Consider the following 19487-nt stretch of genomic DNA (forward strand, 5'->3'; position numbering starts at 1 on the left):
GATGACTTTTTTTTTTTTTTATTCGTTCATTCCCCTGGGTGCAAAAACAGTTCCTCTCTGAAGATATACATTTTTTAGAAGTATAAGTGTAATGAAACATTCTATTTAATTTGTATATGATATATTTATTTTTTATACTTTATTTGGTGCAATGAGGCAGTAAGTGCAATTATCCACTTCCTCTGTCTGCCACTTACAGATCACTTGCTGTCCATTAGTGATCCATAAGTTTTAGGAAAATGGCAGAAATATAAAACAAAGGCATATAACATATGTTTATCTTAGGGGCCCTCACACTTGCGTTTGTATCTGCATTTGCCCTGCGATTGATTTTTACATACCGCCCAATGTTCAATCAGAAAGAAGGACAAAAAGATCTGACATGTACCTACCTCCCAACATTTTGGAACTAGAAAGAGGGACATAAAGATTTGCTGCGTGGAGCGAAGAATTTTTTTGACCACGCCCATTTTTGTATTACCATGTCCGTTGTACAAAATTTGGCAGATTATAAAAGTTTGAATACATTTCTGTGGTTTTTTATGTTATTACAGTTTTGCTAATGAGCCCAGAACTGCTCCCTGTGAGAAGTCTTTTCCATGGCCTTTGACCTCCCTCCCTGCCCCTCGACGCACCTGCAAGAGAAAGAAGCTAGGCGCTAGGGGGCTGGAGGAGGGTTGCGGCTCAGGCAGGGGGGGACACAGCGGGTGTGGTGGGCCCAAGGCAGCAGCCCCAGTGGCCCCCAGAAACCCCAGTCCAGCGATGTCCCTTCGTGACTTATAACATCATTATATATTACAACAAAGGGGTTCATTGTTCCCTTTATAAATGCCACATTCTGACTAGCAGGTTGGCCAGATATCCAGGCATGGATGGGCGTACAGAGAAAGGTATGTTTATGTTATGGTTATATTCCAGTTATGGTTATAAACTAGTGGAGTATCTTACCTCATACTTACTTTTGACAATTGGGATGTCAAGCCCCAGTCTTCAAGTTTCACAGAAAGTTACTCTCATCTTTCAAAGAAAAATGACGATGACAAATTAACTCAAAAGCTTTTATTTTTTTCCAAAAATGCTGTCAGTACAGTATGTATAAATAAAGTGGGGTAGAACTGATTGCAATACAGCAAAATACATGGAATTTAAAATAGTGGTATTAGTATATAGAAACAATACATATTTTCATACAGCTACTTATAGTATCAATATCTTAGTGCAGTGGCAAAAGTCTTGTGTATTTAAAGAAGAAGGGAAAGGCATAATCATTGGATGGGTGCCCTTCAGTCATTCACTTACTGGGTACTTCTGTAAGAGCACTACATTGCTTTCTTCTCCTGCATCTTTCTTTTCTTTTGTCCGCAGGCGAGTGCGCCTACACACTAGAGGGACAAGCTGGCTTTTTTCTAATGCACAGGTGCACCCAGGCAGGGGCCTGATAGAAGAAGGAAGTGTGGAAGAAGATGATGATGATGTGTCACTTATAGTGTTGTACTCAAGACTGGTGTCGTTTTTAGCACGGGTGCACCAACCCAGAGTCTCAGGTAAGCGATTATACTTGAGATTACCTTTTCTTTTCTTCTCTTTTACTTTACTTCTTTAAAGGAGAAGAAAAGGTTAGATCACTGGGGGGTGCTATATGTTAGGCATTCCCCCAAGTGATTTACTTGATACTCCAGACCCAATGTAGGGCCTTGGGCTGATTGCATTCAAGACAGAACTGCAGAACCCAGCACCTGTCAACCCCCATGCCAATCGTCACCCCCCACTCTTTACCCCACTTCCCCCCCCCCACGTGCCTCTGCTGGCTACTCCAAAAAATTGCTCCAGCTTGGGGTACTTATGAGTGAGCACCACAAAGTGATCGGGGGCGTTTCTGAGGCAGGAGCCGCCTGAGACGACTCCTGCAATGCTGCCCCCCTCTCCCACTTACATTACCTGTGCGGAGGTCCAGGAGAGGCCTAGTGTGCAGAGCCCAATTGCGATTAGTTTCTAGTTTAAAAAACAGAAATTGGCTCTAAAGGTACGAGGATCGTATTTTTGCCACCCCTGATAACCCATTTCAACTCGTCTCTGGGAGTGATCATTATCTTCACACCAGGTGCATATGCACAGTAGAATCAAAACCTACATTTTTCACTGAACTCAGGGCCATTAATGAACAAAGAACTGAAGAAATTTGCTCCATGGTGGTTGCTCAGAAGTCAAGTAGAAGCCAGTGCAGTTTTTGCTGCTAACTGGATTTAAACAATTTTAATTTCGGGGGTACCTAACATTTGGCAATCTCCAGTAATTTAACCTTTCCATCTCCTTCATAAATAGGCAATATCATCCATTGATTTTATCCTCAAGGTTAGCGTCACATGTTGCTGTAGTATTGCTGCTCTCACCCACTAGTATAGAGGCAAGCATGAATACATTTATAAATGAATATTTAAGTATAAATACATGAAAGCAGGACTGAATTGGGAGCAAAATAGGCCCTGGCATTTCAAGTACACAGAGGCCCAAACAGCTCCCCACCAGCCCAATAACTAGTGACTTGTCTATGGCACCTTACAGCAGCCCTTCTGGCATTTGCCAAAACCCACATATTGCCAGTCCGGGCCTGCATGGAAGATAATCACTATTTATAAATGAGGTACATATACCTTTACCACAGTTTGCATTGCATTATAGTTACAATATACTTTCACCTTTTATGCCAATAAGTCAGTGCTTTGACCTCTTCTTAACAGCTCTATTCTGTGCTGAGATGAACTCAGTTGCACACTGCTGTATCAAATATCTTAATCTACAATAACTTAATGACCACAAAAGTCATGTTTAAAGAAAGAGTACATTGTATAATTGCGTATTTGTACTTTTGTTTTCTGTACAGTTGACACATAATGTGCTTTTTTCTGTAAAAATAGTATGTGCATTCAATAATGGCCAAAGTAAGTCTAAACATCCATGTTCATTCAATTTATTCAGGTTTCACTTGGCTGCTTGAGGCTTTACCCATTGTTAATACATCCGAACTCTGTAAACAGAAATGAAAAATTCAAGTTTGCTGTATTTCACATAACTCTTTTATATATTAATCTTTTCTAACCATGCTTAAATTCCTACCCAGAGGTGGCAGCAAAAGGGAAGGGGGGATCAAAATATAAAAACCCAGATTTTTCCTCCATGGAAAAAGACTGGAACAATTGGAATACAACAATATACTTTTGTAAGGTTACACCTTCCTTTAGACTTTGCAGTTTAGTTAGTAAAGTTTTAACATGAACAGACACAACCTAGTAACTTATCTGCAGGGAATTCACAATAACACAGAAAGCCTGTAGCTATTACCTGCTTCAAGCACCCTATATCATTGCAAATATAGAAATTATATGTCAATTCGTCTTTTCAGACCCCTGCCTAACCATATTCTAGTGTTGCAGCAACGGATTTCATATTCAAGTATCATTACTTACCGGAGATTGTACTTTGGAGAAATTTATGTGGGCATATAATAACATAGCAATATCATTCTGTCCAGCTTCCAGCGCTATTGATAAAGCGTTACTTCCATCCTGTACAATACAAATATTAAAATTATGAAGAACACCGAGCCTCTAAAGTATTGCGAATAGTAGTAGAAGGTTATTTTTTCAGGGTCCAATGCTCCTAAACAAGCAACAGCTTCTTTTAAACATTTTTGTTAGATCAAATACAAAAACAGTTTGAAAATGAAATAAAGATTATTGGGCGCAAAGAGAATTTTCACTTTTCTAAAGCCTAACTGGCGCCTACATACTAAGGATACAGCATGTCAGAGTGTTGGTATTCCTTATACAGATGATGTACTGCTTTGGTGCATATTTCAGATTAAAGTAGAAGATAGAATAATTAGGATGTTTACATGAGTTAAAGTAAGAAGTATTAGTCTTATCTTTCACCACTTTTATTACAGTACTGCAAAATATGTTGGCACTTTATAAACTAAATAATCACTCACATTATCTGTAATGGACACATCACAATCTGTTTGTGCTAGCAGCAATTTCACAATCTCTGCTCGACCATGTTCACTTGCGCACATCAATGCTGTCGATCCCTCATCATCCTGAAGGTTTACATTCGCTCCACAGACAAGCAGCGCCTGCACCATTTCCTGACGACCATGGCTCACTGCAAGCATCAGTGCTGTCTGACCAGCCTACATCAAGATCAAAAGCAATAAGAACTGGTAACATGAAAAAATATTTCAGCCCTAGTTTGAATATAATGTCTTATATTAAAATCTTGGAGTCTGAAGTCAAAATTAAGTAACAGAATTCTAGTGCTACTCTCTGAAAATCACTCACATGGAACCAGGTATTTTCAATATTAGGGCCATTAGAATTAATAGAATGATGTACCTGATCCTGAAATCATTCAAAATCCAGTGTCAAACAAATAAAGCCGTTACCTGGCTGGCTTTAGCATTAACGTTGCCCAAGCTAAAGAGCCTGCCCACAACATTCATGTCATCTTCCTTTTCAACAGCGGCTAGGGCAGCTAACATGATTGCAGTGTAGCCTGCCTTATTCTGTCGGTCAACATTGCAGACTCCTAACGAAAACAACAAAGAAAGTTTACATACAGGGGAGGACAAGCTAACCCAAATAATTTATGTTTTTTGGCAATGTAAAAGATATGAATGAGGTCTTCAAAATCGAAAAACTCATAATAAAATGTCACAATGTACACATTTACACAGGAAACAATACTATATATTGAGTTTCAAGATTTGGCAGACTAACAACTATTATGGACTTTGCTTTAACAACTCTATAGTTTGTTTATCTGATGATACAGACAATCCTGACCTGACCAGAGGGCCTTCACTATGCCACTAGAGGAGGGGGCTGACAGCAGTACCTACACTCACTCACTAATGCAGTTTTCCAGCACTACTGTGCATGCACTCATTCCTGCATGGTATGCCCTCGTTTTCTGACAACACAAGCCATTTAATCAAACTATGGACAGCTATAACATGCAATCTAGTGTAACCCTCTTCATTTGTTTTTGTACATACCAGTGTCCAGCAGCAACTGAACAATGGAGAAATTGGAGTGAGACACACTATAGTGAAGGGCTGTGTTCCCATTGCCATCAGTAAGATTTACAACATGGCTTAACATTTCTGGGGAGACATCCATAAAAGCTTTGATGTATGCTGCCACAGTTTCAACCACAGAGGATTTTTGACTGGAGGCTCGAAACCACTCCTGCTGCACAATGTGGGAACTGGCCAGCTGAGTAAAAGGAGGAAAAAAGAAGCTGTTTTAGTTCTCTTGTGCAGAAGCCAATTAACAGTCAGCAGGTGCCATGTAAGAATTATTTTGGCAAAACTGAGGTAACGGGAAACATAAACAACAAATAAGCTGGGGAATACCAGTAGGTGCCAGTAGCAGAAGAACCCTGTATTTACAGTTTGCCTACAGGCATCAGTACTGGGCTGCTTCACACCTGTCAGAGCTGGGCAGAGTGCAGATTATGGTTGCTATGGCTCAGAATTCTGCTTCACTTTGTTCTGTCTCCAGGGCAATACTAAATAATCATCTTAGCTATGCATCTGTTTCTGAACAACAACTCCATGCATTCTCAGAGTTTAGTAAGTGTTAAATACAAATTTGGGTACAAATTCTATCCACTAAACTTACTGCACCAGCCTAATGTTTCAGAATCTCTACCATCAACAGTAATGGTTCAAGTCTTCTGCACAGGGGGTCACCATCATGGGTTATGTTAGCAGAGCTGCCCTTTCTAACAGTGAGGATGGGGGGGATGTGGAGAAATTTTCCAAGTAGGTGACATAATAGAAAATGACCTCAAATGAAGTGGCTTCACTCACATGCGCAGAACCTGTCCTGAAGCCACAGAAATCGCTCCGCTGACATCACTGAAGAAGTCTGCGTATGCGGACATTGGATTTTTTGCTGCAGTCATGCAAAATCATCAGAGATCATCAAAAATCAGGGGGAATATAGTAAAGTGACAGGAGACCGTGGGGACACACTGTAAAAATCTGGTACCTCCCGATAAAATAAGGGGAGTTGACAGCTCTGAGTTAGGAGTATTCAAAGGCTGAGGGGCAAATTTACTAAAGGGTGAAGTGACTAACGCTGGCGAAAACTCGCCAGTGTGATGTCATTTCGGAACTTTGCCGATTTATTAACGGAGGCTGGCGTAACTTCGCTAGTACAGGAGGTACACTCTAGAGGTTCTTCGCTCCCTAACGCCAGGGAATTTGCGCTCTGGCAGATGGACTTAACTATGCAAATTCACTAAGATGTGGATTTTACTGAATGTTACCTCTTGCGTCAGACTTGCCTTTGCTACCTCAGACCAGGCAAAGTGCAATAGAGTAAGTATATAGGCGTTCCTAAAAAAAATTGTTGAAAGTTTTTCTAAGTTCCAAAAAACACTAGCGTCTTTTCCTTTCTTTCAGGGTGATAGGATGCAAAAGAGCGTAAATGTTTTGGGGGTAACCAGCTTCCCCCCTACATTTCCTAACATATGGCACATAAACTATATACTGGGCTCATGTGTAGGGCAATATAACAACTCTTTTTTTTTCTTTTATTAAGGATTCCTGGGCTTGTGTAGTGTAATGTATTTGCTGCAACATACGTCCATTGAACTTTAACTTCCCGCCGTATGCAATATAGGCAACGCTAGCGCAACTTTGCTTAGCTTGGCACAGTAACGCTAGCGCAACTTAGACAGCGTTCGGCTCTGTGGACTCAAATTCAGATTTTAGTGAATTAGCGTTGTCCTGGCGCATCTACACCTGCCGAAGTGTTGCACTGTGAGCGAAGCCATCGATGGCGAATTTTCAGAGGTTAGTGAATTTGCCCCTTAGTGTGCTCTGGGCAGCTGGTGTGAAGCTAAGCGTAGAGGTTGTCAGAAATCATCAAGCAGAAAATGAGATTCACCTTTCATAAAGTGAAAGCTACAGGGCTGATTATTCATTTTTTGATGCTAATTGCACTGGTTCCTAAGCTGCAGTGTAAAGTGAAACTGAGTCATGAGCCTTGTATCATGACTTTTATATTTTACATAAACACAGTGTGAGTTGCCCCGACCAGTAAGTGTAAGAGCACTTATCAGCATCCTCCGAGACACAGATCTTCACTACTAAAGAGTTGTGTTTACCTTGGGCTGGTACAGAATCTCAAAACATGAAGTGCTTTATTTCTAGCATATATTTGCTCTAAGCTTTAGTTCTTTTTTAAGATTTCAAACATACTCCCCATATTTTAAAGATATACAAATAATCATTTTTGCAGTCTTAACAATGGGTAGAACTATATGCAACAAAAAATAAAATATGTTTTTAGTAAATTCAAGTACTTAAATTAATTTTTTTGTAAGATACAGACATAATATATGTGGCTTTTTGTTAAGGGATTATGTGCCATACTTACAGATTCTTTTGTTTTCACAGCATTTGGTTCATGTAAATGAACACTGACCACTAAACAGGCCTCCTGCATCTTCTGACTCAGAATACAGCTGAAAAAAGTAAAGAACAAGCCTAAGGTTTTTATATAGACACGCTAGGCATAGACTTTTTCAGCAAACATGCATGTCAAACAAGACTGTAATACAGAAATACACATAGGAAATATGTCTATATCTTTTAATATATCAAGGTCATGGTCAGGGCCGTATTCATATTAAAGCACCCGAGGGCCTTTGCCTAGGGCAGCAGGTTTTGGGGGGTGGCCCTCGAGTGCCTATAAATAATTTTTTTGGAAATTAAAAAAAAAACTAAAACGCCCAGCCTCTTCCATGGATTTCCATTGAAAATCCGGTGAAAGAGGGGGGGGGGGTGAGGGGTAGGGGGCCGGGCTATTGGACCTAAATACAGTTCTGGTCATGGTATATCTAGCAGAAGTAAATCTAGAGCAACTGGACTTGCTGAATAATCATTGAAGACGTTTCACTACTCATTCGAGCAACTTCTTCAGTTCAACTGACTGGTGTAGGAAATCTTTGGCATATAAAATCTTTCAATAATCCAATCACAATGGTGCAATGAAGCGATTCATAGATGTACCAGTTGAAACTCAGAGGTTGTGAATGCTGTGTAGTTACTGTGGTAGAAATAACAAAGGTGTCATGCAACTCAAAGAGGCAGGTGTTACTTGCGAGAGTTACATGAATGAAGGTAAGAAGTTTCGTTAAAGCGCAGAGGTCCATGCATTGTAAGTAATGCAAATTTCAAAAGTAAAAGTAGTAACCTCCGCTGTATGCTGGCAAATGCACAGAGTTTGTCAGGTAAAATGGGAGACCTAGAATTAATTGCATGCTCTAAAAATTATGATATAATTGGTATCACTGAGACCTGGTGGGATGAAACATGTGACTGGATTGTGAATTTAAATGGTTACACCCTTTTTAGGAGGGACAGAGGGATTAAGGGAGGAGTGTGTTTGTATGTAAAGCCTGAATTAAAGCCATGCGCTAAAGAAATACCAATAGCTGGCACTGGTGAGGGTGTAGAAGTTGCTGCTATGGGTGACTTCAATTATCCAGACATTAACTGGGTTAATAGTGTTGCTAAGACAGAAAAAGATAGTAGGTTTGTAAATATGCTGAATTCCAGCTCGTTCAAGAACCTACTAGGAATAACTATCTTTTGGACCTTGTAATAACTAACAATACTGAACTCATCTCTAACATTTGTGTGGGTGAGCATTTAGGGAATAGTGATCATAACATGATCTCCTTTGAGATTCTGTTGCAGAAGCAATTCTATAAGGGAGTAACTAAAACACTAAATTTCAGACGTGCAAACTTTGACAGTATAAGGGCATCTCTGCAACATATTAAGTGGGAAATTCTTTTCACAGGGTTATACACAGAACAGAAAAGTGAAGTCTTTAAAATACTGCTTAATAAATATATTTGTCAGTATATTCCACTTGTAAGCAAGGAACGTCATTGCAAAGCAAAACCTTTTTGGTTCAATAAAAGCGTTGGTGTTGAGGTGGGTAAGAAAAGACGTGCTTTTAAGGCTTTCAAGTTAGCTGGGACAGCCAAATCATTTATAAGGTACAAGAAGGCCAATAAATCATGCAAAGAAGCTATAAGGCAAGCTAAAATTGATATAGAAAAGGATATTGCAGCAAGCAGTAAAAAAATCCAAAATTATTTTTGAAATATGTTAATAGTAAAAAAAATGAAGCAGTAAGGGGTGGGACCCTTACTATCAGAGGGGGGTCAGCTGGTTGATGAAAACAAAATAAAAGCGCAGATTCTGAACTCATATTTTTCATCTGTCTACACAAATGAGGAACCAGTAAGTGAAGGTTTCCTTCTTAATAGTCCCAATTCTAGTAATACAACTAATGATGCATGGTTCACACATAATGAAATTCAAAAGAGACTAGAACATGTTAAGATGATGTAAGGGCTCTGTACTTGGTCCCTTGCTTTTCAACTTGTTTATTAATGACCTGGAGGTGGGAATTGAAAGTACTGTTTCTATTTTTTGCAGATGATACTAAATTGTGCAGAACTATAGGTTCGATGCAGGATGCTGCAGAGTGATTTGTCTAAATTGGAAAACTGGGCAGGAAACTGGAAAATGAGGTTCAATGTTGATAAATGCAAGGTTATGCACTTTGGCAAAAATAATATAAATGCAAGTTATACACTAAATGGCAGTGTGTTGGGAGTTTCCTTAAATGAGAAGGATCTAGGGATCTTTGTAGATAACACGTTGTCTAATTCTGAGCAGTGTCATTCTGTGGCTACTAAAGCAAATAAAGTTCTGTCTTGCTTAAAAAAGGGCATTAACTCAAGGAATGAAAACATAATTATGCCTCTTTATAGGTCCCTGGTAAGGCCTCATCTGGAGTATGCAGTGCAGTTTTGGACTCCAGTCCTTAAGAGGGATATAAATGAGCTGGAGAGAGTGCAGAGTCGTGCAACTAAATTGGTTAGAGGGATGGAAGACAAATTATGAGGGTAGATTGTCAAGGTTGGGGTTGTTTTCTCTGGAAAGAAGGCGCTTGCGAGGGGACAGATTACACTTTACATGTACATTAGAGGACATTATAGACAAATAGCAGGGGACCTTTTTTACCCATAAAGTGGATCACTGTACCAGAGGCCACAGTGGTTCTTCACAGTCAGGACAGTGAGGTTGTGGAATGCACTGCCGGGTAATGTTGTGATGGCTGATTCAGTTAATGCCTTTAAGAATGGCTAGGATGATTTTTTGAACAGACATAATATCAAAGGCTATTGTGATACTAAGCTCTATAGTTAGTATAGGTATGGGTATATAGAATTTAATTAAAAGTAGGGAGGGGTGTGTATATGGATGCTAGGTTTTCATTTGAACTTGATGGACTTTGTCTTTTTTCAACCCAATTTAACTATGTAACTATGTATGTACACGTCTGCTACATACATAGTTAGTGTCAATGGTCCCACCTCTATTTAGGGATGGAAACACAAAACTATGCATTTTTGCAGATATCAGCTCAAGTATATCACACACAGTTTGACGCCAGGCCTGGACTGGAATTCAGAGTAGGCCATGGAAGTACAAAGAGGCCGAAACAGACACCCGCCAGCCTGCTATGGCATCTTACAGCAGCCCCTCTGGCATTTGCCAGAATCCACAGATTCAGTCCAGGCCTGACCAACACTGTGCCTGTCAGAGCAGAGGAACAGTTGAGTGGATGGGAGCGCATCGCTACAACTTTTACTTAAAGGGATACTGCCATGGAAACAGCAGTTAATAGTGCTGCTCCAGGAGACTTCTGCACTGAAATCCATTTCTCAAAAGAGCAAACAGATTTTTTTATATTCAATTTTGAAATCTGACATGGGGCTAGACATTTTGTCATTTTCCCAGCTGCCCCAGTCATGTGACTTGTGACTTTAGGATGGAATTACTTTCTGGCAGGCTGTTATTTCTCCTACTTAATGTAACTGAATCAGTCTCAGTGGGACATGGCTTTTACCATTAAGTGCTGTTCTTAGATCTTCCAGGGAGCTGTTATCTTGTGTTAAGCTAGCCATAGATGTTGAGATTTTTAAAAGATCCAATCCTCATCGCGAGACCACGATTTTCTCGGAAAGATCGTACGATCGTACGAATTGAACCATCAACTAAAAAGACCAATTTGCCAGGAAAACAAAGGGGAGCTGCCTGCTTGGCCCTGCAAACATAGATAGATTGCACTGGGACCGACAAAGATTTTTTGACCTGGCCGATCAATTTCCTGACAGATGTTGGAGGAAAAATCGTAAGATCTACGATCGTTCGAATCCCACTAACCGCACGATAATTTCGAAGGATTGGTTGGACTTCCCTAAAATCGGTCGTTTGGCAAGAAGAATCGTCGCGTCTATGGGGAGCTTTAGAGATGCTATCTGGTTACCTTCCATTGTTCTGTTGTTAGGCTGCTGGGGGGGGGAAGAGGGGTGATACCACTCCAACTTGCAGTACAGCAGTAAAGAGTGATTGAAATTTATCACAAGTCACATGACTGAGGCAGCTGGGAAATTGACAATATGTCTAGCCCCATGTCAGATTTCAAAATTAAATATAACAAAATCTGTTTGCTCTTTTGAAAAAGGGATTTCAGGGCAGAATTCTGCTGGAGCAGCACTATTAACTGATGCGTTTTGAAAAAACATGTTTTCCCATGACAGTATCCCTTTGATTTGGCACTTGTGTCCAGGTCAATGGTAAATCAAGTCATAATATTTATGATGCATTTATAAAACTTTTGTTTTTAATATCAATACATTGCACAAAATTGTGTTTCTTTAGACTTTGTTTTTTCCCCTTCATTCTACGGAGAGCTGAAATGCCAGTTTTATGCTCAGGACACTTACCTTTCCTTGGTGTCATGTTGAGTTGGTTGTTCTTCCCTACTTTTCCTTTTCTTTGCTTTTTCCTCATTTCTCTTCTCTTCCAATACACAGTCCTCTATATCACTATCTGTATCCTGCATATTTACATTCATCTCTTCCTCTGAGGTCTCCTCATAGTTTAAGGCCTCACTGTCTGAGCTGTCCTCTGACACTTTGTCTGACGAACTGTCACCTTCATTGTCACTAGATTCCTCACTTGAAGTACTTTCATATCTATACAGTTAATAAAAAGGATTCATGTATAAGGTTGAGCAACATCTTCTATCTCCAACATTTCTAATACCTGATTGCCAAAAGCACAAAAGTTCAAATAAGCAGTTCTGAGCCTGACAGATAAATGTGTGAGGTTATGTATAATAATAGCATCATTGGTTAACTTGGAAAATACCCCTATACTAGGCTTCCCTTTGCTGCTAGGGTGTGTTGACTGCTGGCAAAAAGTCTAGCTACACACATTCATATGGGTAGATTAAGATTATGTTGCTTAAACATCTGCAAATGTAATGGGCAATTTGGTCAGTCGGCAATTTAAGATGGCTGTCCGATGACCCCTGTGGATTGCAGTTTGTCTCTCTGGAAAGAAAATCTAGACTAGGCGAGGCATTAATTAGCACAGATCCACCAAATAAACATATCAGTGCTAATTCTACAAAATAGGCAAAATCTGATGCACAATATTTTTAGTCAACAAACACAAAGGTGAAAGTGAAAAATGTATGGTATCATTTTAAGAGCTGCTAATTTCTTCAAGTTTTACAATAATCACCCTTAAAGGAATAACAACAGAAAAAACTTCTGCAGGTGAGCCCAAAAGTAAAGGGGTTTTTACTAAAATACTGTTTCTATATATGTATGCAAAATAACAGATTATTTCCCCATGCAGTCCATTAACATTTTATCCCACTGCTTACAAACATCATATTATACGATTATCATATTATCATAATATTAATAGTCCATTTGACTGCCTTGCAGCATTGTTAGAATGAGTGAAATGTACTATATGTAATCATATTATATGATTAATTATTATATCAATAATTCAACTCCACGCACCCAGGAATTTACCCTAGTAAGATTGGGCATCCTTTCGGACATAGGTGTATCATTTTAACTATAGAAACATCCAAGTGCAGTAGTTCCACCCCCGCTAGTTTCTCCACTTCCCAGCAACTGTCATGAGACCATACAAATAAGATTCTGTGCCAGTATATGTGAATGCTGGTAGATGCAAAAAGCAGAAACCTTTATTACTTCTAATATCATTTAGGCAAAGAAAAATAAGCCCATTTTGAGGGGAAAAAGCATAGGTCCATATTATAGTGAAGTAAAGCTTGCAACAGTAAATTATATGCATTAAACATTTTTGAATGAATTATTAGGACAGAAAAACAAATCCACATACTCTCCATTTAATATGCCAACAAACTGAAGACTTTTCTTCTCTCTAATTTGACTTTTGGAAGCACCATCCTTGTTTTTCATGATTGATTTAAGTGCTCCTAAAAAGAAAGTAAGAAAGAAAACATAACGTTTACTTTATACATACAGAATGTAAAGAAATAAAGAACAGCAGTCTATAAAGTGGTGCAAGAAAGTTTGTGAACTCTTTAATTTTTTATATGGGCTAAAATGAGCTAGAATTACTCGATGTGCAGGCCTGAACAACAGTTACCACAAACATTGCAACGGTAATTACACCAAATACTGAGAGCATAATTGACTTACTTTTGCCACATGCAGATATGGTATTGCATCATTTTTTTTCAATAAAGACAAAGCCAAATATAATAGTCTTGTTTGAAAATCAGATGATGTTTTAGGACATATTAATATAAAAATATAGGGTTCACAAACTTTCAAGCGTCATTGTATATTTGCCTAAAAATATAATGTAAAAACCATGAATGATACAACTATTCTATTATATTAAAAATCAATACTATTAAATAATTCATCAGCAAAGACCGTGGCCCTTAAACAGGACACGATTGCCTGTGAAATTCTAGGACTTAAAACATTACATAATTTATTAATAAAAACAGGTCAATTAAAGATCTGTGAACCTTGCAACTATAATAGGGAATATCATGAAGTAAGTCAACAAGATAATTGCTAAATGAATATGTTTTATATAATCTGTTTATTTATGTATTTATTCGTAAAATGTTATTATTATCAGTGAAAAAAAAATAAGAATTATTAGTAATTCCAGGTGCAAGAAGTCCTCAGGTACCTATGGGTCAACAGCACATGATTATTCAGAAAGAGGATCTAATATCCCAGTTTTACAGAGTTCTCAGAACTCCCTGGTAGGATGAAAGTCAGATCTCACCTCATTCACAATGGAAAATACATTGCGAGGAAGAAGCTGGGATTTATTGAAAAGAATATTAGTGACTGGTGTAGCCCTATAATTCTGGTCCCTAAACCAAATGGGTCAATAAGGTTTTGTGCACAAGGTGCATCTAAGTTTGATGCCTGATGCTTATCCAGTGTCCATATAGATGACTTACTAGACTCATTGGGTGAGGCAGTTATATATCTACATTAGAATTAACAAAGGGCTATTGGCATTGGATTCCCTTTGAAGAAAAGTCTAAACCCAAAACTGCCTTTGAAACTCCATATAGGTTATAACAGTTCACCATGATGACATTTTGCCTGCATGATACCTTGCAGGTTATGCTGCTCCCCATTTTGATGATCTAGTTTACCGCAAGGTCATCTGGACTGCTTAAAGGCTGTTTTGCACTCCATGAGTGACGCTGGCCTGACAGCAAATTGCAAGTATTGCATATTGGGTTAAATAAACAAACAACTTCTTAGCATATGTAGTAGGCAATGTGCTGGTGAGACCTGTAGAAGATAATGTAGCACCTCTGAAACAGACCTCACTATCAAAAAATAAAAAAAAACTGAAGTAAAGTCCTTTTTGGGATCGCCGGTTACTACTGCTGCTTTATTCCGCATTATTGTACAGTCACTTCTCCACTTACAACTTGTCAAAGGCAGGGCCGGTTTTCCTGCACGAGCACCCCTAGGCTGTGCAGTCCTAGCACCTGCCCCATTCCACCCACCACAAGCATGTGGTGCACCGGAGCACTGGGGAGCTGCACATCCTCATTGCTCCTCAGGAAGCAGCTGGGCGGCATGCCTGGGGCTTTGTGGCCTTGCCACAATCAAGGCCTGGTCAAAGGAAGTAACCCCGATAGAGTTAATATGGTCACCAACCTTTTTTTTTTTTTTGCCACATAGGCTGGCCTAGGGGCAGTATTGTCACGAGTCTTAAAGGGAAACTAACGCTTAAATAAAGAAGGGCATTACTGTTGGACCTTATGTTTTTAAATTCAATTTATAAAATATAGCATTTCTAGCCACATTCATTTTCAAGGCTTAGTTGTCCTTTAACAGGGTTGAGCATCCAATTCTTTTCCCTGGTGAGGAAAATTACTCTGTGATTGAGAAAGAGTGTTTAGCCACTAAATCGGTCATTAAGGCTCTAACATACTACCTTGCAGGAGTACAATTTGTTTTAATAGCAGGTCATGCACACCTAACATAGTTGCACTCAATAATGGACACCAAACCCACGTTGATGAGGTAGTATATGGCTCTCCAACTGTTTTCCTTTAGAGTTCAACACAGCCCTGGATAGGCAAATTAAAATGGCAATGTCCTGTCCAGATAAGGATTGTTGAGTCAAGCTTTAGCCACAGGAAGCCAATGCCTCCTGCAAACAGGGAAAGTATGTATCAGAGTGAGGTGCCACAAGTTGACCAGCTGGGTCTGATTAGCTTTGGATGGCTTGTCAGTACTACACTTTGAGTCAGAGAGAGAGGGACTGGGAGAGTGTGAGGGAAAGCCCATAGCATGGTTTAACACCTGAAGTCTCGTTATTGTTAAATGACAAATGGTCTGTAAATCTTCTTTGTTTTTTGTTATTCTTCTGATGAAAACTATGTTTTCTATTTCAACTGTTTGATGAAGAAACACTTTATGCTGTCTTGGTATTTACTTAGTGTGCACCTGCCACAGGATAAAAGATTTGGACAATTTAAACAATTTAATTACTACCGGTAAATCTAAAACGATTTTATTGCATAAGGCATCACTGGTGAAAATATACCCATTAGTTGATAAATCTGCTCCTGAATATAAAAGTACACAAATGATTAATAAAGGAGAATGTTATTAGTTAGGGGTTTAGAAAATAATTTTTCAAAATGATAGCACCACCAGGGCGTGCCAATCAAATCCCATTTGAGTCATTGAATTTACAGGTTTTGATTTAAGTCAGGGCAGTCCAGCTGCAAGCCTGTGGTCCAGATGTGGCCCTCCATGGGATTTGTATGGCCCTGGCTTTACTCAAGAGCTACATATTATCAAGCTCAACATGAAATATGCCATATAATCTACCAACATGGGTTCAAAGTGCAAAAAAACAGCTGTTTTTGCTGATTTTTGTGTTTAGACACACCTATATTTTCCGGGTTTAATTGTTTTTAATTCTTTTTAAATTTGTGTCTTACAGATATTTTAGATGTTGGGCAAACTTTTGATTGTTCAACAATTTAAGAGTTAACGGGATATCAACTTTTGACATTGTAACAAACCTGTTGGAAATTGTAACAAATTTGTAACAAGAAGCCAGTAGATGGCGCAATATGTTTCTCTATAAAAAGCTGTATTGTTGAAGTGTCTGGTAAGCTTGAAAAAAGGCTTTGTGTATCCTGAAACATTACTTATCCAGGTCCTGCCAGTGTTCCAATGAAGGCATTTTTATCTACAGAAAAGATTTGTGGTGCTGTACTTCAATCAATATTTGTAAGAGGATTGGAAGGTGGCCAGTCAGGGTATGTGCACCAGGACCTACAAATTGAAAACGTTTGGGAGCTGATTCTACCAAATAAGCAAATATCAGCAAGTTTACATGAAGTAGTAGTAGAATGTGACACAGCCATCTGTGATCTCCAATGAGATTGCAAACATCCATAAATGGCCGAAAATTCCCAAAACACCTTTGTATTCCTATAAATACAGTGCATGCTCCAATAATAAATACCTACAGTTCACTATTTGCAATGCCCAAGGAATGCACTTAATACTATACCTATGTCAATAAAGGGATAGAGATAAGAAGGGCCTTACAAAATACTAAACTATCCCTAGGCCAGACAAGCAGCATCCTACTGTAGTCTCTAGAGCAGCAGTGTCCAAGGCAAGAAATAAATATCTAATACAGGAAAGATTTCCATTAATTACCTTTTAGGTTTTCTTACCAATTAACAAAATAGCTTGAAATAGCATTTACTATTTAACACACAGGGCATAAACATTTTTGTACAGCAGCATGGAAACAGGAGACATTCACAACAAACTGTGCAGTAATCCAACAAGGCTTAAGCAACAAAAGCCAGAATCAGGGCTGTGCTCACAAGAGGTTCAATTTGTAAGTAGGCCTATTAAAGGATGGATGCTTTTATTTTTAATTATTTTATCATTTAATTTCATAATTGAGGTTTTGGTGCTAGCCTTTTTTCGTTGATAACACCTGTTGTTAAGCAGTTCACTAGGTGATTTCACTAGGTAATTCATCTGAATTAACGAGAGCCCTCAAGTAACAGAGAATTTTTTTTTTTTGGTAGCCACCTAGACTTATGGAATAAATAATGAAAAACAAATCAAATGTTGCTAAGAATAAGTTGATCCGTAAAACTAAACATTACTTTGGAACTTCCCATTTAAGTTACAATAAACTACTCTGGATTATGATAAATAAACTACTCTAGATATGGAGAGGATGATTTACTATTAAAGGCAACAAACTACAAAACTGCCCGTACCAACAAATCAGAACTTTCCTTTTAATGTTTAAATTGTAGTAGATGAATCAGAACTAATTGTGGATGGGATACTATTAGCAACTGCGTTGTTTTGATAGTAAATCAGCCCCAGAATGTTATATAGGACAGTTTATAAAGGCGAGAAACTAGTTGGATTAATAAAACCTTGTTTAGGCTAGGGAACAGTTTGTGTACAATCAGCCCTTTCTGCTGTTCACATAAAGTAATGCTATTAAGAAGAGAGGTAAGATACCTATTTTACTATGATTAAAGGTAAACAAGTTAGGGACCACCGTATGGGGTTTACCTTGACGTGGTATGGTGGCTTATCAATTTTATGATCATAACTTTGTAAATAAAAAACCCTGTTTCAAAACTATATGCACTAGCATTTTTACTTGAATCATTGAGACAGGGAATTAAACTTTTTGAAATTGGCCTCAGGTGTGCACCCACAACCATTCTTTTTTACAATCAGCCCTTAACAAGTTCTAACAGGTGTCTCTTTATACATTAAAGGACTTTATTGCTACACTTAGAGAGAAGCGTACAGCTATTAGCTAAAGACAGGTATAGGTCAAATTTTACAAAAATAAGGGATGCTTTCATGTGACCTAGCAATGTCATAAGGACATCTGGTAATTATATACTTGCTTGTTTTCAAATATTGATATACTATAAAAAAAATGCCAGAAGTTGTCAATTTTAAGCCAATACAAATACAAAATATTAAAAATGTATTTCCTGATCTGCAGTGAGACTTCTAGCTCTCTAGGATGCTTTTAACTAACAGTTGAACTGGTTGAAACAACCCTAGAAAGATATCTATTGAGACCTGATTCATGTAAGCCATTATCCCAGTGCTACATATTACTGCTTCAAACTAACCTCAGATTAGTTAGGGCAAGGTGGAGCTGGCAGACCACTTATCCAAGTTATAACCTTATGCCTCAGATATTTTTCCTAAATCCGGTACAGAGGTTGGGACATTTGTTCATACGTTCTTAGACTTTCCTACCATGCAGAGGTTCTGGGACAGTATAACAAAATTTGTTGAGGACTCCCTGATACTCCCAGACATATGCTTGCCTGCTCTCTGTCTCTTGGGTATTGCAGTTTTTTCTCATATGAATGCCCACATCAAACTTTGCTACCTTCAACTGTTTTATGATGCCAGAAAGGCATACCTTTTGCACTGTAAACAGTACTCTGCTTCCATGTTTGCTTTTTGAAAAATAATTATTTACAATTCACTACTGTATCAGAAAATAACATACATTGCCAGTGGCTGACCGCAAAAAATTAATGACATCTGGGATATTTGTTTATCAGTGGCGTAACTACCGGGGGAGCAGGGGGTGCAATTGGGCCAGGGCCCGCACCCCTGCAGAGCCCCCCGGCAGTCACGCAACCACTGGAGTCGGCTGCAGCCACACGGACGAGGGTGGGGGGCGGGGCCCGGCTGCACGGCCCGCACCAGGGCCCGCCCCCACCTAATTCCGTCACTGTTGTTTATCTCTGAGACATGACTGCTTTTTATTCTATTGTTTTAATGTCTTATGCACTGCTGTGCCGATATATATTTATATTGTTATGTAAAAGTTGTAAAAATAAAAACTTGAAAAAAAAATCCTGGTACATTTAGCACTATTCAAATTAAAAAGCCTGATCAATTAATGCTTTGGAAACAGAATCACATTTCAGTTTTCTTTGTGA

General features: G+C 38.8%; 1 protein-coding gene across 2 annotated transcripts in view; it reads right to left on the minus strand.

Moving 5' to 3' along the window:
- Positions 1 to 1044: 1044 nt before the first annotated feature.
- Positions 1045 to 19487, minus strand: part of kank3.S (KN motif and ankyrin repeat domains 3 S homeolog) — a 53329-nt gene continuing 34886 nt past the window's right edge. For both annotated transcript variants that reach the window (XM_018243623.2, XM_041579915.1), the window contains exons 5-12: positions 13331 to 13427; positions 11887 to 12138; positions 7449 to 7536; positions 5054 to 5273; positions 4442 to 4584; positions 3989 to 4189; positions 3465 to 3563; positions 1045 to 3025 (exon numbers count right to left, since the gene is read on the minus strand). In XM_018243623.2, coding sequence (XP_018099112.1) covers positions 2969 to 3025; positions 3465 to 3563; positions 3989 to 4189; positions 4442 to 4584; positions 5054 to 5273; positions 7449 to 7536; positions 11887 to 12138; positions 13331 to 13427 — 1157 coding nt within the window. In that variant the 3' untranslated portion in view covers positions 1045 to 2968. The remainder of the gene's footprint in view (positions 3026 to 3464; positions 3564 to 3988; positions 4190 to 4441; positions 4585 to 5053; positions 5274 to 7448; positions 7537 to 11886; positions 12139 to 13330; positions 13428 to 19487) is intronic.

The sequence above is a fragment of the Xenopus laevis genome, chromosome 1S, assembly GCF_017654675.1.
Source record: "Xenopus laevis strain J_2021 chromosome 1S, Xenopus_laevis_v10.1, whole genome shotgun sequence".
In the NCBI taxonomy this organism is placed as follows: Eukaryota; Metazoa; Chordata; class Amphibia; order Anura; family Pipidae; genus Xenopus; species Xenopus laevis.